Genomic DNA, 25,412 nt, shown 5'->3' with positions numbered 1-25,412 from the left:
TGGGCTAGAACATTCTATGCTACGCACAAAAGCCACAAACTACACAGAGATAAATGCATTTAGAAAGAATGAGTATGGCAGCGATGACACTTCAGGAGTTATTCTGCCATTCAAAGTGACTACAATGAATCCATCAGTTATAGCTGGAATCCACCTGAACAAAGTCAGGCGGTACAACTGTGACCACTGAGAAAAAAAGGCATTATGAGGAAAATGGATGTAGCCTTAGTGTAAACTGAAAGTGAGATGGCTTTTACCATGGGACGAAATTGTTAATAAAAGTTAAGAGTTCTTCAGTACTGGTGTATAATTATTTTGAATTATCAATGCTAACAAAAAATTGGAAATAAAAAGAAAATGCAATGAACTCAGTAAGATATATATTAGTTTTATTATGTACTTTAGGACAGGGGTTCTCAACCTTTCCCTTGTCATGCACAAGAGAAATGGTACTTTGTGAATGACACACTGAAATGAACAGATGAGGCTGCTCATGGCCAGAGGTCACTTCCCATAGGGCTCCTGTTCCCCTCTAGGTTCAGGCTGGCTACCCAAGGATTGATGGGATCCTAGGATTAAAACCCTAATGTAACTCATTCTTGGTACACCAGTGTTGTGGCACAGTGGTTAGAGGAAGGTCTACATTAAAAGATGTTGTCACTGAAATACGCATAATAATTCTTGGTATTGTTTTGTGGTTGTATCTACAACATGTTACAATTATATTAAAATGGAAGGAAAAAATATCTTTGTAAAATAAACTTTGCCAATAAAATATCCATCTGGGACTAGGGTCCCCAGAACTTAAATTCTTATCTTATTCAGTTCTGAGTGTTCAGATGTGAACTGAGATGTGTCCAGAAGGCCATTCTATGTTTCAGGTCAATTCTGATAAAGAGGGTCCCTGGAAAGTTTAACCAATTTACAAACTAATCTGGGGTTTTGAGGTTACTTATATCCACACCATATCTCTTTACTCAGATTCCTCTACAATTAAATGCAATCTCCTGAACATCTCATGACCTAAGGATAAATTATGTTTGGAATAATCTTGCTAGTTTAATCCAAACTAGAAGTGTGGATATAAAGTGTAGTGTATTAAATAATTTGGTGACTGTTTTACAAATTTATTTAATTATTATAATAAATAAGCTGTGGTGAGGCCCTTTCTCTATAACATCTACTCTTTTTATATTGCACCTAACAGACAACCACTTTTTCTTACAGAAGAAAGGAGAAATGAATGTGTGTGTGTGTCTGTGTGTGATCAATATATTAGATCAGGCATCTGCAAACCATGGGCCCGAGACAAATATGGCCTACAACCTGTTTTCGTAAATAAAGTCATTTGGGACACAGACATATCTATTCATTTACATCCTGTCTAAGGCTACTTTTGTGCTAAAATAGCAAAATAGAATCTGTGTAACTTATAGTGTTGAAAATATTCACCATCTAGTTCTTTACAGAAAAAGTTTTGTTGACCCCTGTGCATAGAATAGTAAGAGATAAGAGACTGCATACTAAGATAGAACCCCTCCCTTCTTGAAAAGATGCTATTAACCAAACCAAAACCACATTAACATGTATATAAATTCAAAAGGTAGCAGAAAAAGAAAATACTTTAATAAATATAATGATATTTCAAGGCTATCTGAACTATATTTATACATTTATATATAAAGGTATGTGTAAACTTTATATAAACTTAAAATCTAGTCATTCTTTTGAATAGTATTTAATTTAGGTGGATAATCAAAGGAACTTTTGTTCATACCTGTGAGAATTTCCAAAGTTTTGCCAAGTATGATATTCTTCCATAAGATCAATGTGATCCAATGTAGAATTATAGAAATCAGTATAAGGAATAAGGGGAAGGTGAACTAAATTGTTTGCAGTATCTGAAAAGATAAATTCTAACATAAAGACTTTTCCCAACATGCACAAGATTCATTCTAATAATAAAAACATCATTTTAATGTCTACAAGATAGCCTTGACCTAGAAACTTCTATTTTAAATAAATGCAGCTCCAAATGAAAAGGGTAATTTAAAAATTGTGGCTAAAATGCAGCCAATAGTTTCTTGCTTAAAAAAAAAAACTTGTGGTGAGGATTATGATAGTATTAAAGGGAATATGCAGATGGCCATTTACTCTTATTTTTGTGTGTTCTCTCCTAGGGGTCCTAGCTCATATGCACTTAATTGCCATAATACAGAACACTGCCCACTAAAAGGCATAAAGCTTTTTTCATGCTTACAAATTACGAAATCTACTATCAAAGTAGAAAATAAATTACAACTCTTTCCTTCAAAGAAGTGGTTTAAAATTTAAGAATGCTTCTACAGTCCTTTGAAATCCTTAAGAAATATCCCTAATATGTAACAAAAGAAAAGTAAAAAATGCTAGAATAATAAAAACCTACTAAGTAAAGCCAACACTTTAGCAGCTGATGGAATCCACCAGGAACACTTTGTTATAGGTGGAAATTCTTCAGGCTTTGCAGGAAACAGGCGTAAAGAAATAAATTGCAGCAATCTCTCTACCAATTGTTTGAACCTCTTCTGGGACAATCTGGTAAAGATTACAAAATAATGGCAATCAAAATTTACATTTTCTATTTTCAAAATTATCTGTTAGATATTAAACTACATCCTAAACCACAAAATTTTAGACTATTCCCCAAATTCTATTTCTTAAATTGCCAAACATTTGAAAAGATACAAAATCTTACCTTGAATACTGTCTTAGTTAAATGAGAAATAAACACCAAAATTACTACAAAGATAGTAACAAACATTTTAAAGACTTTCAATATTCAGTCAGTCTTCATTATTCACAGATTCTATATTTCCAAATTTGCCTACTTGCTACAATTTAATTGTGTTTTCATGGTCATTTGGGGACATGTGAAAACTTGTGTTTTCATGGTCATTTGGGGACATGTGAAAAATGTTAAGTCTCCTGACATGCACATTCCCAGCTGAGGTCAAAGTGATGTTCTGCCTTGTTTTAGCTCAATACTCTCTCTTTGCAAGTGTCCTTTATGCAATCCATTTAGCTTCATGTTTTTCACATTTTGTTGGTGATCTGCTATTTCAAAATGGCCAAGTGTAGTGCTAAAATGCTGTCTAGTGTTCCTAACAAGAAGGTTGTGATATGCCCTACAGAGAAATTATATGTATGTTAGAAAAGCTTCATTCAGGCATGAGTTATAGTACTGCTAGCCATGAATTTGATGATAATGAATCAATGACTTCTATTAAATGAAGTATGTCTTTAAAAAAACACACATAAAGCAAAGTTATATATTGATTGGCTGACAAAAATGTGATCAGAGGCTCACAGGAACCTGACCCTGTATTTCTCCTTGAAGCAATGGTTCTGTATTTATTAATTCCATGTTTGTGGTGACTTTATAGAATATAACTATGAGTAATGATAATTTACTGTATTTAAAATTTCTTTGGGAAATATTTTGCCTTTCTACTTTTATCAGTCATGGAGAAGTCGCTGTTCATGTGGGTATACTTCTGTGAAAAAAGTATGCTTTTACAAATTGATATTGATAGCTAACCTATATTTTACAATGACATTTTTAGGTAAGGAGAAAGTGCCATTTAAATAATGGTGAGATTTATGACTTTACAGATAGAAAATAAAAAGACATACATTAAAATAGTAGTGTCCGAGCAAATCCAGTCACCATCTTTGAGATATATAAAAAACCAATAATAGGAATGTGCTATATAAAAAGTGAAGGCAGTAGACAGAAATTCTCAACAGCTTATGCAAACAAATTGGTTACTTACATTAAAAATAGATTTTTAATTATCCTTTATGTAGTACTAAAGTAGATTTTTATAATTGGCTTTTGAAGCATTGTGAACATAAGCACCATTTCTAAAGACCTGAAAATATTTAAATATATTGTATTGTAAAATTACTAATACCAAACTTAAAACTGTGAGACTATAAAAGTTCTTAATATCATAGAATGATTTACTTTTTAAACCAGTGAACTAGGAAATGATGGTCAGCTTCCACTAAGGTAGCTATCTGTCGTAGCAAGTGAGCATAGATGACATACGTAGATGTATTATTAAACTGAGGATTCTGAAAAAGATATTAAAGATAATGGTGTTAAAATTCTGTTAACACACAAAGGAAAGACACTAAGCTTAATAAGTAAGTGGTAAATTCAGGAAACAGAATTTGAGATTATAAAGTAACAATAACCTATTTGTTATTTAATTAACAGAGACTTTCATTTACGCTGCGGCTATACAGTGAAAAGAGCATATGCTTTGGAGTTAAGACAGATCTGAGCCTGAGGGCTAATTCTACCACTTACTAGCTATATGCCCTTAGGCACGTTCCTTACACTTTGATTCTCAATGTCCTCATCTGTAAAATGGGAATGATATTCTCTATCTTAAGGGTTGTTTTGAGTATTGAAAAGGAAAATGTATATAAAGCACCTTCACAAAAGTGCCTTCATAAATGGTACCAATCACTATCATCCAATAAAAGCAAAAAACCTGGGTTTTCCTTGATTAAAAGCTAAAAAAATGAAGTTAAAGCTGGTTGTGAAACTTTTGCCATTGTAAAATGAGTTAGCCTCATATATCCCAAAGAACAAAGGGAGAACCACATACAGCTTCTGACAACTTTTAAATGATAAACGGACACTGAAGGAATACTTGTAAACTAAGAAAAACCTTTAGTTATGTTTCCAAAATCTAAAATTCCAGCACAATGTGCATTTCAGCACATCACGGAAAAAATAAATGTTATTGGAAAAAACCTCCTGAAATTGTGAAAAATAAGAGAGTACCATGTGTTTTTCAAAACTGACTTACGGACAGAACAACTCAAAATCTGGGACTGACCTCAGTTGATAACTTCATCTGATAATGGCTCTTGAGAAGAACAAAATATGAGCAGAGCTTATAGCTGACCCATATACTCACCTAAAATCTGAGTTTCGTGTCTTCTTTCTAGCTTTTACTATCTCTACATAAGTTTACTCTTGAGTTTTGGCTCTTTCTCCTCTTACCTGTCTATTTTCCCTCCTTACATTTCTCTTCTTAACTACCTCTTGGTCATTTCCCCCATCTTTCCCACTTTTTCCTCTTTGCTCACTTTCTCTATCCCTACCCTAAAAGTTAGTTACAAACATTTTAAAGACTTTCAATATTCAGTCAGTCTTCATTATTCACTGATTCTATATTTCCAAATTTGCCTACTTGCTAAAATTTAATTGTTAATCCCCAAATCAATACTTGTGTTTTCATGGTCATTTGGGGACACGTGAAAAATGTTAAGTCTCCTGACGTGCACATTCCCAGTTGAGGTCAAAGTGATGTCCTGCCTTGTTTTAGCTCAATACTCTCTCTTTGCAAGTGTCCTTTATGCAATCCATTTAGCTTCGTTTTTCACATTTTGGTGCTTTTTGTTGGTGATTTGCTATTTCAAAATGGCCAAGTGTAGTGCTAAAATGCTGTCTAGTGTTCCTAACAAGAAGGTTGTGATGTGCCCTATAGAGAAAATATATGTATGTTAGAAAAGCTTCATTCAGGCATGAGTTATAGTACTGCTAGCCATGAGTTCAATGATAATGAATCAATGACTTCTATTAAATGAAGTATGTCTTTAAAAAAACACTCATAAAGCAAAGTTATATATTGATTGGCTGACAAAAATGTGATCAGAGGCTAACATGAACCTAACCCTGTATTTCCCCTTGAAGCAATGGTTCTGTATTTATTAATTCCATGTTTGTGGTGACTTTTATCTTTCCTCACTTTCTCTATCCCTACCCTGTATATGTTCTTTCATTAGACATATTGATATTATAATATTGTACTAAACACTATACTTATTTAATATCGTTTTCCTTACTTTTAAATGAGATAATATACATGGACAACTTTTATAAATTGTAAAGAATAATGCAATGTATTCATAGTACGCTAGCTATGGTAATAATGTATTTCTTCCTCAAAAAATAATAAAAAGTAAAAATTGCTTTTCATTTGTCTGGATCTTAATTTCTTTTTGAATCTATTAATCTGTATCTATTGAGAGAAAAAAGTTCATTACTTTTGCTTTATAACAAATTAAAAGAAAACCTTTTATCTTTCCATAAGGATTCTAATTGAAATTATTGAAAAATACATAGAAAAGTGAAAAACCTACTAGATGGGAAAATAAAAGAAAATCCTGAAGCCTGTTAAACTAGTTACAAGAAAGAGGTCTGAATGGAGGAGAAAGAAATGCTTCATTCTGTTTGTTCCTGAATACTCTGGCAGGAACTATATCAAAATTTTAATCTCACATGTAATTTAGCTTCGGATTACTTATTTGTTATGGCTTTAATCTTATTTTTCTTACTTTTTAAAATCCTACTAATCTTTTAATCTTACTAATCTTACTTTTTAAAAAATCTTCTGGTTACAGGTAACTATAATTCTAAAAAGAATCAATAATGTTGCCCAAAATGATATTTAATATTTAATATTTCACATACACATGTAGAAATTGAGATCTGACTTACACAACTTCAACTAAGTTCTAGCTCTCTTACCTGTAAAAGTATAAAATATGCTCTAAGATCATCTTTTGTTCGTGGACTGAAAAAGAAACAAGAATAATTTATTACGGATGAAAGTTTAATCTCATAGCATCTAATGAAAAAGACCAATAAATGTTTCCATGAAGACTGAGTTGAGAAAAGCCAAAAACTAGGATAAAATTAATATGCATTATTATTGAGACAGTCCATAATATGCTGAAAATACAGGTGCTTCTGTGCCTCTTCTAGGCTGGTTCCGAAGATAACTAAAGACTGAGCTAACTAGGCTATAACATTTTGTGAGGTAAATATGATTAATTCTGGAAGTAGTTAGGAGTGTAATAAAAAAATCATCAATTTTAGAATTTAGAATACTTATGTTTTGTTTTAATAAAGGATAATCTTAAGAACATTTATGTATTAAAGAAAGAAAATGAGCTTGTGTTTCTAGGTTCATTCCTCAAGTGATGTAGAAATGTCTGTAAATCAAATCATACTTTAAATGCATTCAGTATGCTTCTAACGGAAAGAATCATGAAAAGTAAGTAATTTTTTCCATCTTAATATGAATTCTCATAGTATCAGATTTGACCAAGAGCTTTTGTTATTCTCAAGGCTAATGAGTGTTTCTTGCTGGCTCAAGATCTATTTGGTACATTCCCACAGATATCTGGAAGTAACTTCTTGAATTGAAAATGGTTCACCTCTATGACAACCAGATGCAATTCATGATTCCTAACTGGGTCCTGGGTTGAAAAACAAAACCCAGATATTAAAGCTTTTGTTATTCTCCATGCTGACGAGTGTTTCTTTCTTGCCTGCTCAAGATCTATTTGTATATATCATCTATTCCTCCAAGTCCTTTCCTGTCCTACCTAGAGCTTCATAATCTTGGCAAGGTCATTTATGTGTGCATAAATTATCAGGCATGCACAATAAATTGTATGAGTAGGTCTGATTTCTTAGATTTTTTAAAAATGATATTTTTACTATAATATTCAGGAAGCAGCTAACTCCCAGTTTGGCCTTAACCCTTCAGTCCTCAGACACTTAACTGAGATGTAACAGAGGTTTCTTCTTTGTGAGACTAGTAATTGATTTTCTGAAACGTGAGATATAGGAAAATATAATACAAAAAGGTCAATTTTCTTATAATAAGCAGAGTTTCTAACAGAAAAACAGGCAAATCTGCAATAAAAAATAGCAAAAGTATGTGGAAAACTTACAAAAGGATAAATAAAAATAGCAAACAAATAATAAAATGTTAAGCTTATTAGTATTAAGGAAAAGTATATAAAAATGAGATCCACTTTTCATTTATTAAATTAGGCCAAGTTTTGTTATAAGGAGATACCACTGAAGTCTCAGGCCCTCTGCTGTTAGAAGTGTACATTATCATAAATGCTTTGTAAAGAAATCTGACAAAATGTATTAAGTGTCTTAAAATGTTTATACTCTGATACAGTAATTATATTTCCAAAAAAATTTTTTATGTAAGTGCTCAGAATATTTTTGTACAAAATGTTCACTGTGGAATTATTCACATAAACAACCATTCTTGGAGAATGGTTAGGTAAATTACAGTACATTCCTAAGTTATTAGTCAGACATTAAAAGTGTGGTTTAAGAAGGAAAATGCAAACAAATTACTAGAGTAATAAACTAAGAAAAAGACCATTAAGTTAAAAGTCACATGAAACTATACAGTATGATTTTAATTGTTTTTAAAAGACGACTAAAAAAACACTGTAAAATGTTAACATTTTTTACTTTCTTCTTTTTTTTTGAGACAGTGTCTCACTATGGATTCTGAAATTTATGAATTTACAAATAGAAAATAAAAAGACATACATTAAAATAGTAGTGTCTAAGCAAATCCAGTCACCATCTTTGATATATATAAAAAACCAATAATAGGAATGTGCTATATAAAAAGTGAAGGCAGTAGACAGAAATTCTCAACAGCTCAACAGGCTGGAGTGCAGTGGCATGATTTTGGCTTACTGCAACCTCTGCCTCCAGGATTCAAACGATTCTCTGGCCTCAGCCTTCTGAGTAAGCTGGGATTACAGGACTGTGCAACCATGTCTGGCTAATTTTTGTATTTTTAGTAGAAATGGGGTTTCACCATGTTGGCCAGACTGATACCTTTTTTTTTTTTGAGACTCTGTCGCCCAGGCTGGAGTGCAATGGCGCGATATCGGCTCACTGCAAGCTCCGCCTCCTGGGTTCATGTCATTCTCCTGCCTCAGCCTCCTGAGTAGCTGAGACTACAGGTGCCCACCACCGCACCCGGCTAATTTTTTTGCATTTTTAGTAGAGACGGGGTTTCACTGTGTTAGCCAGGATGGTCTCGATCTCCTGACCTTATGATCCGCCCGCCTTGGCCACCCAAAGTGCTGGGATTACAGGCGTGAGCCACTGCACCTGGCCAATACTTTCTTCCTTATGCTTCTCTGCCTTCTCTAAATGTTGTATAATAAGCATGAATTTCTTTCAAAATCAGAACAATTAAAATATTATTAAAATATATATAGGGTATATGTAACATTACATTTAAGAATTCTACTTAGGTATTACTTTTAAACTAGACTTGGCATTCCTTTGGCTTTAATAGAATTTATTTAAATAATATATTTTTAATATAAATTTAAATATGTATTTTTAAAAGTACATTTTTATATTATGCATATTCATGGTTCAAAACATCATCAACTAAATTGCCCATGATTCCTTATATAAGAATCTAATATTTAGTTTTGACAGAAAAAAACATTTTAGTAGCTGGCCTTAGTTGTCCCTATATTAGAAATAAGAAAAATTTCACTCTGGCTACCAGGAAGCCCAAGGCTAAATTTAATGCTCATTATTTCAGTTAGGTTACCAATGTAAGTACCCATTCCGTTTTTGTAAAGCATATATATCTGAACAGAAAAAACTTTACATACAATTTAAAAGTATTCACAGATCTTTTTATGCCCATCTATAGATCCTACTGAGAGGTCACAAATCTCAAGTTATACAGCTTTGTTGTAAATGGCTTATAATTATTTTTTCATCTATGTTATTATAACTAAAATCTTTTCTGAGAGTAAAATAGATACACATATGTTAAAGACATACAATGTGTAAGTTAGACTTCTATACTGATTAGCTAAATATTTAAAATATTAGTTTACCCTTTCCATTCTCGTAACAGGCTGTTAATGATTCCCTTTAGTACTGTCTTCTGAATGTCTTGAGGCTGTAGGCAAAAGAAAACAGTAAGGTAATCAGGATTACCTATTTAGGTGACGTTTATATGTTAAATATATTTACAGACCTGCTTCAATAGTTAAAATCAGACTTGATGACTCAGGACTGACACTTACAGTAGTACTGATTTTACATTTAAGAACTCTAGAGAACATCAATGACTAAGATTACAATGAGAATATCCCTGGTATGTGTAGTGTACCATGCATCTAGTGTAACATGCACACACATATATGGTGGTGGCTGATGACCAACAGAATTTTTATATAACTGGAAAACAATTTCACTTTCCTTGACCTGACAGGATAGACTAATGAACATGAATCCAAGAGTAACACGTTTACTAATACAATATTACCATTCTAGTTTAATAATCCAAATACTAAAAATCTTATTTACTATCAAACATCCCAAGAATAAATGAAAATAAAATACATCTAGATAATACTTTATAACAGAATAGAAGCTTCATTAACATGAAACTTCAAATAATCAGTAAAATTTGTGTCATGTTATATGAAAGAGGCAAATGTCAATAAGCATGTATTATGCTTTTATTTAAAACCACAACCATTACTTCTAAGACATGTCTATCAGCACTCATTCAGCCTAGCTCTTACGTCATATACACATATATGTATATATTTAATATAGCATTCCTTTCTCTTCCTCTGCTTACAGTAACCCTGCTCACCCAGAAAGTACCCCTGCTCAACCACTTAGTGTTTGCCCCTGAGCAACAAAAGCTGCAGGAGAAAAATCAAACAAATGTGCTGACTGGATATACTTCAAGTTTATGACCACAAATCTCAAAAGGACACTCAATACCACTGACAGTCCCACAACATTTCTATAGTTCACTTACTTCTCTACACTTCAAGACAACTGTATTTCAAACCTCCTTATTCCTCAAATCTGTAACACCTCCTTCGCAGCATAATTCCCAGCTATAACCTTGCTACACACTTCAGTGAAAAAACAGATGCACCCAGATAACAGATTCACTGTCCCAATGTAAATTCTGCCAATTTGCCTGCAACTACACTTGACCAAGGCCAACCCCTTCATTTGAGTCCTACATCCCATCCCCTCTCATAACCTTGTCAAGGACATGGTTATTAAAGTTTTTTCTTCTCTCCCCTGTATCATCCATTTCTCCCTCTCTACTAAAACATTCCTATCAGTATAACAACACAGACTAACATCACTGGCACTGATTTGCCATTCTTCTCCACTTTGCTCTATGCCCTCAGAGGCCAATTCTGAAGGACTATATCAACTAGACTCCTTTGCCTTCTGACTGGGTTCAGTTAATAGAAAGCACTAGCAGAAAAGAAGACAGAGTGAAGTTGGGGTACTTGTTCCCTCAGGTCCCCACCTGCAGGGTCACCATGGGATGGTTGTCATGGGTCGGCTGTGTCCCTAGAGTGAAAGTCCCATCTCCTGTAAAGCAGCCCTCTAACCCACAGTTCATCTCTAGATTCTCCCCTGGGCACTGTGCTCTCCTTATGGTCTCACTTACTCTGCCAACAACTTTGTAAATAATCCAATTTACCAATCTGAGTGTGTTGTCTGTTTACTACCAGGACCCTGACTGATGTATTGCCTTTATTTAAAATATCTCGTTTGGGCCATCTTCTAGCTACCACCTCATTTCTCTGCTTCCCTTCATAGTGAAAGTTCTCAAGAATCATCTGTACTATCTCTTCTCATTGTCTGTCAACTCATTCCAAATAGGCTTATTAAAGTCTTATTAGACTCTTATTAAAGTCATCAATTATCTATAGCTTATGAAAGATAATGGTCAATTCTCTGAGACAAAATGTCTCAGCAACATTTGACAAGGTAGACTACTTTTCTTCTTTAAACACTTTGATCTCTCCTTTGCAAATGCCTTATCCATCTAATTAAATGGCAACAGCAACCACTCAGTTTCCTGTCTTTCTTGCCTTTGAGTGCCACATCCAATGTACTGGAAGTTTTACTAGCTCTACTCCATAATACATGAGTCTGAACATTTCTATTTTCATGGCCAAAATTGCTAATCCAAATATCAACTTTTGCTTCAACTACTACAATGCCTTCCTAACTCCTTTCTCTTGACACACTACAGACCATTTTCTGCTAAGTATCTAGAGAGATCTTTCTTAACTATAAACGATCCCTGCTTAAAACACTCAATGACTTTCCATTACAATATAACTAAACTCACATGGCCATATGCAGTCTCATTTCTTACCAACCTAGTCTTCTCCTTTCTCCCTAATCACCAAGCTTTAGTCTCATAAGCCTTATTTCTGAATTTGCCAATGATGTTCCCTTCTCAGGGCCTTTTTATTAGCTGCCACTTCTGTTAGTGTGCTGCTCTCACAGATTTTCTCATGGTTTGAATTATTTCCATCAAGACCTCAGTTGTTGCCTTACAGAGGCCCTCCCTGAGCTTCCTAGCTAAAAGCAACCACTAATCACTCCTTATTACATTGCCCTATCTTCTCGAAGCACTTGTCAGTATCTGAAATTATATTTCTTCACATTTGTTTCCACATTTATTTTCTATCTGTAACCTGCCCCCAATAGAAATTAGAATATAAGCTACTTAGAGCTTTATATGACATGCATTTTTGTTTAACAGTGTATCTCCAATGCCAAGACAATACATACTCACTGACTAGCTGCTCAACTCTTTGCATACTTAGGTTGAATCCTTCCAAGGTGCAAATAAAAAATCAACCTCTTTTGTATAACCTTCCCAACTCCAGGGATTTCTCTCTCATCTGATCATCTGTAGTATTTACTTTCCTAAAGGCTGTATCTTCTGAAGTTAGTAACAATAATTTCAACTTCCTTTGGGTTAGAAGGTGTCTGGTATATATTCTATATACCCTTACTTTCAATCTTTTTAGGTATCTCGTGTGCTTAGCATGGAATACAATTTTTAAAAATTCAAAGTGATAGTCTTTTCTAACCAGTGAGTTTAGTGCATTTATATTTGTTGTTCAATTACTTATTCTTGTATTTGGACTTGTTTCTGCAATCTTACTTTTTGTTTTCTGTTTAACTCACTTTTTAATGCTTCTTTTTCCCATTTCCCTACTCTCCAGTTAAGAAAGTTATTTGTTCCATTTGTACTGTTTTAGAGGTTACTTTCAACTTCTTATTAGTAATAGTTAACAAGCCTAAGTTAATATCCTACTCTTTCTTTAGAGCATCTTAGAATACTTTTAATTCCAATAAGTTTCCCCTACTTACGTGCTGTTATTCTCCCCATCTTTTGGCTTTTTCTTCTTAATCACACACATTCGACATCAATTTTATGCAAGCATTTTAAATACAGTTGACCCTTGAGCAACATGAGAGTTAGGAATGCTGACCCCCAATGCAGTAGAAAAATCCATGTATAACTTTTGACTCCCCCAAAACTTAACTATCAATAGCTACTGTTGATCAGAACCTCATCAATAATATGGTCTATTAACACATATTTTATATGTATTAGGTATTACACACTGAATTCTTACGATAAAATAGAGAAAATACAATGTCATTAAGAAAATCACAAGAGAAAATATATTTACTATTTGTTAAGTAGAAGCAGATCATCATAAAGGTCTTTATCCTCATTATTTTCACACTGAGTAGGCTAAGGAGGAGGCTGAAGAGGAGGAGTTGGTCTTGCTGTCTTAGACATGGCAGAGGCAGAATAAAATCTGTGTATGAGTGAACTCACGCAGTTCAAACCCATGATGTTTAAGGGTCAACTGTATTTATGAATTTCTTTTTCATCATTCTTTCTTATATCTCAGATACCTCTTCTCTCTAAAATATATCTTTTAAAGTTTAAGTATATGTCTGTTGGTGGTAAAGGCAGTTTTTGTTCATTATAAATATCTTAAAGTCACCCTCATTCTTGAAAGTCAGTTTCTCTGGCTACATCAATCAATGTTTATATTCTTTTCTTTTAGTATTTTGAAAATATTACTTCAGGTTTTTGGCTCCCAGATTGCTGTGGAGCCAGTAATTTTCCTTTATGAATGACTTGTCTTTTCCCTTTGATTACTTATAAGGTATCTTTATTACAATGTTCCAATTTCACGACTGTGTCTGCATTTCTTTTATCTTGCTTAGTATATACTGTGTTTCCCCTGTTATTTGTGGATTCACATCTTACATCAGTTATGGAAAACTCCCAGGTATTAAATATACCCCCATTCTTTCTGTGCCATAATTTTTAGACTCAAAATACAATGAAGTTTAGTCTTTCTTATTCCATCCTCTATATATCTTTATTATTTTTATAGTTTATCTCTTTTCCCCTTTGAGTTCTACTCTGAGAAATTTCTTCACTTCTACCTTCCAGTTTGCTAATTCTTTTTCCAGCAGTCTCCAATCTGCTGTTTAATCTATTAATTTCTCTACTTCTAAAAATTTATTTGGTATCAAAGATATTTTAGATAGTCTCATTGTTCATAATCTCAATATCTGTAACAGCCATTCTGACTGGTGTGAGATGTTATGTCATTGTGGTTTTGGTTTGCAATTCTCTAATGATCAGTAATGCTGAGCATTTCTTCATATGCTGGTTGGACTCATGTTTGTCTTCTTTTGAAGTGTCTGCTCATGTCCTTTGCCTACTTTTTAATGAAGTTGTTTGCTTTTGCTTATTAATTTATTTCAGTTCTGGATATTAGACCTCTGTTGGATGCATAGTTTGCAAATATTTTCTCCTATTCTGCAGGTTGTTTACTTACTGTGTTGATAGTTTCTTTTGCTGTGCAGAAGCTCTTCAGTTTAATTAGGTCACATTAATCAATTATTGCTTTTGTCGCAATTGCTTTTGGCATCTTTATCATGAAATCCTTGCTAGGGCCTATGTCCAGAATATTTCCTAGGTTATCTTCCAGGCTTTTTATACTTTCAGTTTTTACATTAAAGTCTTTACTTTGTCTTGAGTTGATTTTTGTATATGGTGAAAGAAATGGGTCCACTTTCAATCTTTTACATATAGCTAGCAAGTTATCCCAGCACTATTTATTGAACAGGGAATCTTTTCCCTATTGCTTTTGTGGACTCTGTCAAAGATCAGATGGTTGTAGGTGTGTGTCATTAGTTCTAGGCTCTCTATTCTGTTTCATTGGTCTATGTCTGTTTCTGAACCAGTACCATGTTGTTTTGGTTGCTGTGGCTTGCAGTATAGTTTGAAGCCAGGTAATGTGATGCCTCCAGTTTTGTTCTCTTTTTTTAGGATTGCCTTGGCTAATCAAACTCTTTTTTGGTTTCATACGAATTTTAAAACAGTTTTCTTTCCAAATTCTGTGAAGAATGCCATGGTAGTTTGATTGGAATAGCACTGAAACTGTAAATTGCTTTGGGCAGTATGGCCACTTTAATGATACTTATTCTTCCTATCCTTGAGCATGGAATGTTTTTCCATTTGTTTGTTCATCTCTAATTTCTTTGAGCAGTGTTTTGTAATTCTCATTGTTAATGCTCTTTTACCTCACTGGTTAGCAATACTCATAGGTATTTTATTCTTTTTGTGGCTATTGTGAGTGGAACTGCGTTCTTGATTTTGCTCTCAGCTTAGATGTTGGTGTATAGAAAAGCTACTGATTTTTGTATACTGATTTTGTATTCAGAAACTTTGCTGAAATTGTTCTTCATATCTAGGAGCTTTTGGGCAGAGGGTATGGGGTTTTCTAGGTATAGAATAATAGCATCTGCAAACATTTGACTTCCTCCCTTCCTATTTTGATGCCTTTCTATTTCTTTCTCTTGCCTAACTGCTCTGGCTAGGACTTCCAGTACTATGTTGAATAGGAATGGTGAGAGTGTGCATCCTTGTCTTGTGCTGGTTCTCAAGAGGAAGACTTGTAGCTTTTGCTTATTCAGTATGACGTTGGCTGTGGGTTTGTCACAGATGATTTCTATTATTTTGAGGTATGTTCCTTCAATGCCTAGTTGTTGAGGGTTTTTAACATGCAGGGAAGCTGAATTTTATCAAAAGCCTTTTCTACATCTATTGAGATAATCATGTGGTTTTTGTGTTTAGTTCTGTTATCTGATGAATCACATTTATTGATATGTGTAGGAAGAACCAACCTTGCATGCTAGGGATAATGCTTACTTGATCATGGTGGATTAGCTTGTTCATGTGCTTTTAGATTCAGTTTGCTAGTATTTTCCTGAGGATTTTTGCATCAATGTTTATCAAGGATATTGGCCTGAAGTTTTCTTCGTGTGTGTGTGTGCACGTGTGTGTGTGTGTGTCTGCCACACACAAAAGATATCAAGATGATGCTGGCCTCACAGAATGAGTTAGGGAAGAGTCCCTCCTCTTCAATTTTTTGGAATAGTTTCAGTAGAAATGGTGCCAGCTCTTTGTACATCTGGTAGAATTCAGCTGTGAACCCACTTGGTTCTGGGCTTTTTTTTGCGGGGGGGGTTGGTAAGCTGTTTCTTACTGAATCAATTTTAGAGCTCATTATTGGTCTGTTCAGGGTCTCCATTTCTTCCTGGTTCCATCTTGGGATGGAACTCCTTCAGTTCAACTCTGATTTTGGTTATTTGCCTTATGTTAGTTTTGGGGTCAGTTTGTGCTTGTTTCTATAGATTTTCTAGGTGTGATATTATGTTTATTTGAGCTCTTTCTAACATTTTGATGTAGGCGTTTAGATCTATAAAATTTCCTTTCACAGTGCTTTAGCTGGGTCCGAGATTTTGGTATGTTGTATCTTTGTTCTCATTAGTTTCAATACATTTCTTGATTTCTGCTTTAATTTCACTGCTTACCCAAAAGTCATTCAGGAGCACACTGTTTTAATTTCCTTATAATTGTATGCTTTTGAGTGGTTTTCTCAGTATGGATTTCTATTTTTATTGTGCAATGGTGGTTGGTATGAATTCATTTTTTTAAAGTTTGCTGAGAATTGTTTTATGGTTGTGTGGTCAATCTTTAAGGATGTGTCCTGTAAAGTTCAGAAGAATGTGTATTCTGTTGTTTTGGGGTGAAGAGTTCTGTAGATACCTGTTAGGTCCATTTGGTCAAATGACAAGTTCAGGTCCCATGTGTCTTTGTTAGTTTCTTCCTCAATCATCTAATATTGTCAGTGGGGTGTTGAAGTCTCCCACTATTATTGTGTGGTTATCTAAGTCTCTTTGTAGATCTCTAAGAAGTTCCTTTATAAATCTAGGTGCTCCTGTATTAGGTACATATATATTTGGGATAGTTGAGTCTTCTTGTTAAACTGAACTCTATACCATTATGTAATGCTCTTGTCTTGATTATTGTTGGTTTAAAAGTCTGCTTTGTCTGAAATTGCAATAACAATCACTGCTCTTTTTTCTTTTCTATTGTTCTTGCTAGAGCTTTCTCTGTTGCTTTACTTTGAGCCTATGGATGTTATTGTATGTGAGATAGGTCTCTTGAAGACAGCATATAGTTTGGTCTTTCTTCTTACCCAACTTGCTACTCTGTGCCTTTTAATTAGGCATTTAGCCTTTTTACATTCCTCTCATCATGTTGTTAAGTTGGTTATTATGCAGACTTGATTTTGTGCTTGCTTTACAGTGTCAATGGTTTATGTGCTTAAGTGTGTTTTTGTGGTGGCCGGTAACAGTCTTTCCTTTCCATATTTAGCACTCCCTTAAGGATCTCTCGTAAGGCAGGTTTGGTGGTAACGAATTCCCTTAGCATTTACTTATCAGAAAAGTATCTTATTTCTCCTTCAATTATGAAGCTTTGTTTGGCTGTATATGAAATTTTTGGTTGGAATATCTTTTTGTTAAGAATGCTGAATATAGGCTCCCAATCTCTTCTGTCTCGTAGGGTTTCCACCCAAAGGTCTGCTGTTAGCCTGATAGGGTTCCCACTGGAGGTGATCTGCTCTTTCTCTGGAGCTACCTTTAACATTTTTTCATTCATTTTGACTTTGGAGAATCTGAGGACTGTGTGTTTTGGGGATGGTCATCTTGTATATTGCAGGGGTTCTCTGAATTTCCTGAATTTGAATGTTGGCTTCTCTAGTGAGGCTGGGGAAATTTTTATGGATGATATCCTCAAATGTGTTTTCCAAATTGCTTGCTTTTTCTCCCTCTCTTTCCGAGATGTCAATGAGTTGTAGATTTGGTCTCTTTACATAATCCCATATTTCTTGTAGCCTTTGTTCATTCTTCTTTATTTTTTATTTTTGTCTGACTGAGCTATTTAGGAGAATCAGTCTTTGAGCTCTGAAATTCTTTAGCTTGGTCAATTCTGTTGTTAACGTTTGCAACTGTACTGATTTCTTTTTCTTTTTTTTGAGACAGTGTCTAACTCTGTTGTTCAGGCTACAGTGTGGTGGCATAATGATAGCTCACTGCAGTTTTGAACTCCTGGGCTTAAGCGATCCTCCCAGTAAAGCCTCCCAAGTACCTGGGACTATAATCATGCACTACTACACCCAGCTAACTTTAAAACATTTTTTTTGTAAAGATGGGGTAAAATTTGTGAAGTGAATTTTTCAGCTCTGTCACATCAATTTGGTTCTTTCTTAAAACAGTCATTTCATCTTTTATCTCCTGTATTATTTTATTGTATTCTTCAGATTCCTTATATTGGGCTTCTACTTTCTCCTGAATCTCAATGATCTTTGTTCTGTCCACGTTCTGAATTCTACTTCTGTCATTTCAGCCATAAGAACCATTGCTGGGGAACTAGTGTGGTCATTTGGAGGTGAGAAGACACTGCCTTTTTGAGTTGCTAGAGTTCTTGTGCTGTTTCTTTCTCATCTGAGTGGGTTGGCGTTCCTTCAGTTTCTGGAGCTGCTATCCTTCGAATGGGATTTTTTTTTTTTTTTTGCTTTTATCTTCTTTGATGCATTTCTGGGTTTGATTGTGGCATAAAGTGGGTTCAGTTGAATGGCTCTGTTTCTGGAAAATTTTAGTGGGCCAAGGCTCAGCTCAGCACTCCTGGGCTGCATGCTCTAACTCTGGGGGGTGCTGGTACCGAGCCCCTGGCTTTGTTCTCCGGCCCCTCTAGGTTAGGAACCTGCAGTGCCAAAAGGGCTGAGGTTTTCTTGGTCCACTGGCAATAACATTCTGATAAGTGGTGTCAGACAAAACAATTCACTGGGGTGGTGGCAGTTGGATCCATGCTCGCTTGCAGGTGCCAGCAGCCACTCAGAGCCACGTGGTGGGATGCACACACATCTGCTGAGGCAAGGTACTAGTGGGAGTGGACTTGTGGCACTGCTCCATGCTCTTGAGCTGGCAGCAGTGGTGGTGCGGTAGGTGTGGGGTGCTGGTGGAGGGCAGGAATGCTGGACTCTGTGCACATGCATTTGCACCAGCACTGGTGGCAGCATGGGGGTGGTGGCGGGGCAAGTTGCTAGTGTCTGTGTGCATGTTTGCAGCAGCAATGGTGGAATGACTGGGTGCCCGCATGCCAGTGGGGGCAGCAGTGTGTACTCCTGCAGCAGTAGCATGGTGGGGTACTCACACACACTGGTGGGGAGAAGTGAGGTCCACTCACTCACAAACCTTGGCAAAGCAGTGGGAATGTGGCTGTGGACAAATGCATGCTGGTAAAGCTGCGGAGGGGAGGTTGTGGTGGGGGGAAGTTGCAGGTAGGCTGGTATGTGTTGGCGGGGGCCACTCTGCTGGACCCTATGATGGTCAGGAGTGGTCTGCTGGTGAAGGGGCTATGCCCCAGGAAGTACCCTGGTTGGGCATCGAGGGTGCACTGCAAGTGAGTGTGGCCAAGCTGGGGCCTTGAGAGAGGTCAGCTGTCAGGGGGACACTGAGATTGGTCTGGCACCATCTCACAGGCAAGAATACCCTACTCTGTCCAGGTCTGACAGTCATCTCAAGGCTAAAGTCTCCTAGAGGAGCATGGTGTGCCTTGAGGGATGGGCATCCCTGGCCATGCTCCACTACAGATGTTCTCATACCAAACCATCTGGGCACCACACAGGGTGGAGTCCTACCCCTCCTACATGTGTTAGCAGTTCACCCTGCCAGCTCAAGTGTCTATGGGAGTCATAGAATCTCCTGTTGCCAGGATTCCAGAGGTCCATGATAAGAGCGGCTACTCCTTGCCTGTTCAACTCACCCTTTCCACAGGAGTTGCTGGGGGTCGTGAATGAGTCGCATTACTTGGTAGCCCCACCCAGGCTTCCCAGCTCCCTTCAGCCCAGCTTCTGTGTCCTCCATCTGTCCAATTTCAATGCCTTCTCTCTGAAGATCTGCTTGGAGTGTGCCAGTCTTCCTGATGTCCAGTCTCTCCGTGGCAGATGTTCCTCCTGGCTGCATCTAGTTGGCCATCTTGGCTCTAAATCTCCATTACTGTTATTCTTAATAGACTTTTAAGACTAGCTTCTTTCAATTAGTAGTATGTATTTAAGGTTTCTCCATGTCTTTTTGTGACTTAGTATCTCATTTCTTCTTACCACTGAATAATTTCCATGATATGGAATGTACCACAGTTTATCCCTTCACCTATGGAAGGACATTTTTGGTAATTATTAATAAGGCTGCTGTAACCATTTGTGTGCAGGTTTTTGGGTGAACATAAATTGTTAACTCATTTGGGTAAATACATATGAGTGTAAGTGAGGGATCATATGGTAAGCCTATGTTTAGCTTTGTAAAACAAATGAAAATACAACCTATCAAAATTTGTGAGATACAGCAAAAGCAGTGATTAGGGGGAAATGTACAGCACTGAATGAATATATTAGCAAAAAAATCTGAAATCAATCATTTAAGTGTCCACCTTAAGAAACTAAAACAAAAGAGCAAATTAAATCCAAGGTAAGCAGAAAACAAGATAAAAAATTAGAAGAGAAGTCAATGAAACTTAAAAAAGGGAACAGGGAAAATCAACACAACCAAATGCTAATTTTTTGGAAGAGATCAATAAAAGTGATAAGCCTCTAGCCAGACTAATCACAAAAGGAAGTGAGAAAACACTAATTACTAAATGAAAGATAATTCTCACACTGATTCTATAGACATTAAAAGGATAATTTATGACTATTATGAACAACTCTGTGCTCACAAATTTGATAACCTAGATATGTTCCTGAAAAATCTACCAAAATTAATATAAGGAGAAACAGATAATCTGAAAAAGCCTGTGTCTATTAAAGGAACCGAATCAATAATTGTTAACCTTCTAAAACAGAAAGCACCAGGCCCAGATGGCTTTAACGGTACATTCTACTAAATATTTAAGAAATAAATGATACCAATTCTTTACAATTTCTTCCAGAAAATAGAAGCAGAGAGAATACTAAGTCCGTGAGGCCAGCATTAACCTAATACTCAAAAGAGATATTACAAGAAAGGAAAAGTATAGACCAATACCTGCTATGAACATAAATGCAAAAAATTCCTCAACAAAATATTAGCAAATTGAACCAAAAATATACAAAAAGAATTATACAACACAACCAAATGCGATTTATTTCAGGTTATGCAAGTCTGGTTCAACACTCAAAAATCAACTAATGTATCAACAAGCTAAAAAAGAAAAATCATGTGATCATAGCAACAGATGCAAAAGAAGCAGTTGATGAAATCCAACACCCATTCATGATAAAAATTATCAGTGAACAAGAAATATAGGAGAACTTCCTCAACTTGATAAAGAACATCTAAAAAAAAAACCCTACAGCTAACATTGTAATTAATGGTGAGAAACTAGATGATCCAGGTTCATTTTGTACTTTCCCTGCCTTGGTCTTAGAATTAGCCATTTCTCTAGGGAGCTGTGGTTCTTTTAGTATGAAATGGTATTTAGAAACCAAGATCAGTAAGTGAAGTGCTCAGTATAGTGAAGGGATGTTACTGCTGTAGGTCCTTTCAGTGCACAGGGCTAGAACATACACACTCGCATGTACTACATGTATCTACATCTATTAAAAACCATGAGATCATTACAATGCCTCCAATTCTAATTCAATTCCAAGAATGGTTTTCAGCCTCCCTCATCCCATATTTATATCTCCCTTTTCTAAAATGAGAAACTTGACTCCTAGCAACATTGATATATTTACTCATTTGTTTACTTCAACAATACATAGAATGTAATTTCAGAATTCTTTGTCTATACCCCTGAGGGGGGGGAAAAACCCAAACTACTAAAAGTTAAAGATTTGTTTACAGTCTTTGTGTGTGTGTTTTTTAAGTATTTAGATCTAGGATTATATAGTTAAAAGTACTAAGTATAAAAGTTCTTTAGTGAGTTTTGGAAAATATGGTTATACTATTCATTCAAAATACAGTTAGGTTTATTTTCTGTTTGTATTCCATTTTATGTTTTTTTCCTCATATCTGTATATTTAATTTTTTAACGTATATAACACATTAATATTCCAAGTCAAAAGAACTCAGAGAGGACTGGTCCATGCTGGGGTAGGCTGAGTGGCTGTTAGGTGGCCTGTGTCATGGGGCCTCAGGCCAACCATGGCCAAGCCCTTGGTGCACAGGCAGCATGGTATGTGCTCCAACCGTAGCTGTGTCAGCATGTTATGATGGCATCCAGTAGCAACCTGGCTACGAGAATCCCCAATAGTAAAGAGAAATACTCAAGGCTCTGCAGCACAGATGATGGCTACATTGACCTTCAGTCTAAGGAAAGCCCTCCCAGCCAGTCTCGGTGACTGACACCTATAATTCCAACACTTTGGGAGGCCAAGGCAGGAGGACTGTTTGAGGCCAGGAGTCTGAGACCAGCCTGGGCAACATAGTGAGATAAGGGATAATTATCTTATACTTTATACTTATCTCTACCTTCATGTTCCAGTGGAAGACCTTGGTAAAATCAAGTATCAGTGTGGGTCCATCTGCAATATTTTTTACTTTCTTTCTTACTGACAGCAACCAGGAATTTTTTAAGCCACAGAGCAAGTGTCCAAAATGTAAACACCTTCTCTGTTTACCAATTCTTGGCCAGCTCTGATTTGTTTCACCAATAGGTTGTTCAGCATATAACTGGGTCATTCTGGCCTTTGTAGATTAAGATGTTTTGTATATTATCCCTTTAAGAATTGGACTTTTGGCTGTTTCCTAATAAAAAATGTAGGGAAGTGGTTATTATTAAAATTTACACCCTATTTCTAGCACCTTGTATTATGATGTCATTCTGCTGAAGATTGTAAGACTCAGCCTGGATCCCTCGAGGACTAGATGCTTTAGGTTGATTCTGTTTCCTAGTTTGCAAAAAACGACTTAAATTCAAAAGAAATTAAAATGTCAAAAAAAAAATGAAGTTCAGAGAAGTGTACCTAGGAATGGAATTGTTGGGTTACAGAATATGCATATGCTTCATGTTAGTAGATCATGCCAAGTATTTTTCCAAAGTGGTTGTACCAATTTATACTTACATCATCAAGGGATGAAAGTTCCAACTGTTCCACAATATTGCCAATACTTAGTAAGGTTTTTGAAACAATTTTATTAATTTTGATGGATGTGTAATGTTATTTTCATTTCTTCAATGACAAAGAATGTTTATATTTATAGAGAAGTACTCAGATTGGGAATAAGACAAAGAGGTCTGCTATTACTTCTTTTATTCACAATTGTGAAAGAGGTCCCAGTGAATGCAAATACATACATACATCCATATAAGATACAGGATTAGAAGGAGATAAAACTCTCCTTTTTCACAAATGACAAGATTGTATACACAGAAAATCCAAGTTAATTTACTGATGTACTATTAGAATTAATGGATGAATATAGCAAAGTACAGTTGACTCTCGAATACAGGTTTGAACTGTGCAAGCCTGCTTATCTACGTATTTTCTTTCACCTCTGCCACCTGAGACAGCAAGACCGACCCCTTCTCTTCCTTAGCCTACTGAATAAGGACAGACCTTTATGATAGTCCACTTGCACTTAACAGACAGTAAATATATTTTATCTTCCTTATTTTTTTCTTAATAACATTGCTTTTTCCTTACTTTATTGTAAGAATACAGTATATAATACATATAAAATATATGTTAATTGACTGTTTATGTTATCAGTAAGACTTCTGGTCAACAATAGGCTATTAGTAGTTAAGCTTCTGGGGAGTCAAAAGTTATGCACAAATTTTTTTGTTTACTGCATAGGGGGTTAGCGCCCCTAACTCTCGCATTGTTCAAGGGTCAACTGTATTTAGATAAAGATAAATATATGAAAGTATTTCCATATATTAAGTCACAATTGGAAAATAAAATCATAATAGCATCAAAAAACATGAAGTACCTAGAAATACATGTAATGAGAAATGTGTAACACCTCTACCCAGAAAACTACAAAACATTACCAAGAGAAATTAAAGACGACCTAGGTACCTAAAAGGATACAGTATGCTTATGGATTGAAAAGATGTCAATTTTTCACAAACTGATCTATAGCAGTACGGTTCTCAAAATGTGGTCCCTGGGTCAGGAGCATCAATATATCCTGGGAACTTGTTACAAATGAAAATTCTTGGGCTTCACCCAAGACCTACTGAATCTGAAATTCTGTATTTTAACAAGACCTTCTTGTGATTCTGATACAGGCTAATGTTTAAGAACCACTGATCTACAGATTCAGTGCAATTCCAATATAATTAAGTAACTCACTTCCTTTTGCTGACTAAGTAAAGCATGATTTTAGCAAGTCTTTCTAAAAAAGGACTGGATATAAAAGTACTTGCTGCTTAATTCATAATTAAAAAATGAAAGAATAAAATAATCTAACTTTCTGAGAATTCCAGCTACATTTACTATAAAATTGTATCAGAATTTCTAAAGTAATTATGTTATAAGGAGATTTTTATAATATTTGTGTGGCTGCTTTTGAAATACAGAAGAGACAGAATAATATTACTTGCATGTCATAATACTTACAGTATTAAGTAAGGTATCATACACAGCATTCACAAATTTAGCATTAATCCCAGAGTCTTCAATGGTGTTAAATGAGGCAGTGGCATCTTTCTGCAAATTCAATTTAAGAATTAAGTATATTCAACATTTTGAAGACTATTCTTAGTATAATTTGAATCATACTATTCCTTCATAATTTCGACTATTTTTTAGTCTGACAATAAAAAAGAACTTTAAGGCAAAATTTCTGAAAATAAAAAGAAATGTACAAAGATTATTTTAATAACTTTCTTTTTTAAAACTGAAGGTATGGAGTTAAACATGAACATTAGAGCAAGTAAAAACAATATTTAAGGGCTGGGCACAGTGGCTTATATCTGTAATCCCAGTGTTTTGGGAGGCTGACATGGGAGGGGTCACCTGAGGTCAGGAGTTCAAGACCAGCCTGGCCAACATGGTGAAACCCCGTTTCTACTAAAAATACAAAAATTAGCCAGGTGTGGCGGCAGGCACCTGTAATCCCAGCTACTCAGGAGGCTAAGGCACAAGAATTGTGTGAACCCAGGAGGCGGAGGTTGCAGTGAGCTGAGATTGCACCACTGCATTCCAGCCTGGGCAACAGGGTGAGACTCCATCTCAAAACAAAACAAAACAACCTCCCCCTCAAAAAAAAAACCCGTATACTTATATAGTATGTGTAATATTACATAATTGTATGTACTGTATAATTTCTG

The 25,412-nt window shown here is 35.4% G+C and overlaps 1 protein-coding gene across 11 annotated transcripts in view; it reads right to left on the bottom strand.

Annotated features, from left to right (window-relative positions):
- The window catches only part of HECTD2 (HECT domain E3 ubiquitin protein ligase 2), a 95,193-nt gene that overhangs the window by 27,519 nt on the left and 42,262 nt on the right, over nt 1-25,412 (bottom strand). For 5 of the 11 annotated variants that reach the window (XR_012417932.1, XR_012417931.1, XR_012417929.1 and 2 more), the window contains exons 5-10: nt 24,700-24,789; nt 9,757-9,821; nt 6,590-6,635; nt 4,007-4,116; nt 2,426-2,574; nt 1,778-1,901 (exon numbers count right to left, since the gene is read on the bottom strand). Coding sequence is in view for 5 of the 11 variants with exons in the window: in XM_065521132.1 (XP_065377204.1) it covers nt 1,778-1,901; nt 2,426-2,574; nt 4,007-4,116; nt 6,590-6,635; nt 9,757-9,821; nt 24,700-24,789 (584 nt within the window). In the remaining 6 variants the exon portion in view is untranslated. Of the gene's footprint in view, nt 1-1,777; nt 1,917-2,425; nt 2,575-4,006; nt 4,117-6,589; nt 6,636-9,756; nt 9,822-24,699; nt 24,790-25,412 lie in introns of all 11 variants that reach the window. The other 6 variants (XR_012417927.1, XR_012417930.1, XR_012417928.1 and 3 more) reach the window with 3 other exon arrangements.

This window comes from Macaca fascicularis, chromosome 9 (assembly GCF_037993035.2).
Source record: "Macaca fascicularis isolate 582-1 chromosome 9, T2T-MFA8v1.1".
NCBI lineage: Eukaryota > Metazoa > Chordata > Mammalia > Primates > Cercopithecidae > Macaca > Macaca fascicularis.
This window is presented reverse-complemented; position numbering and strand designations above follow the sequence as displayed.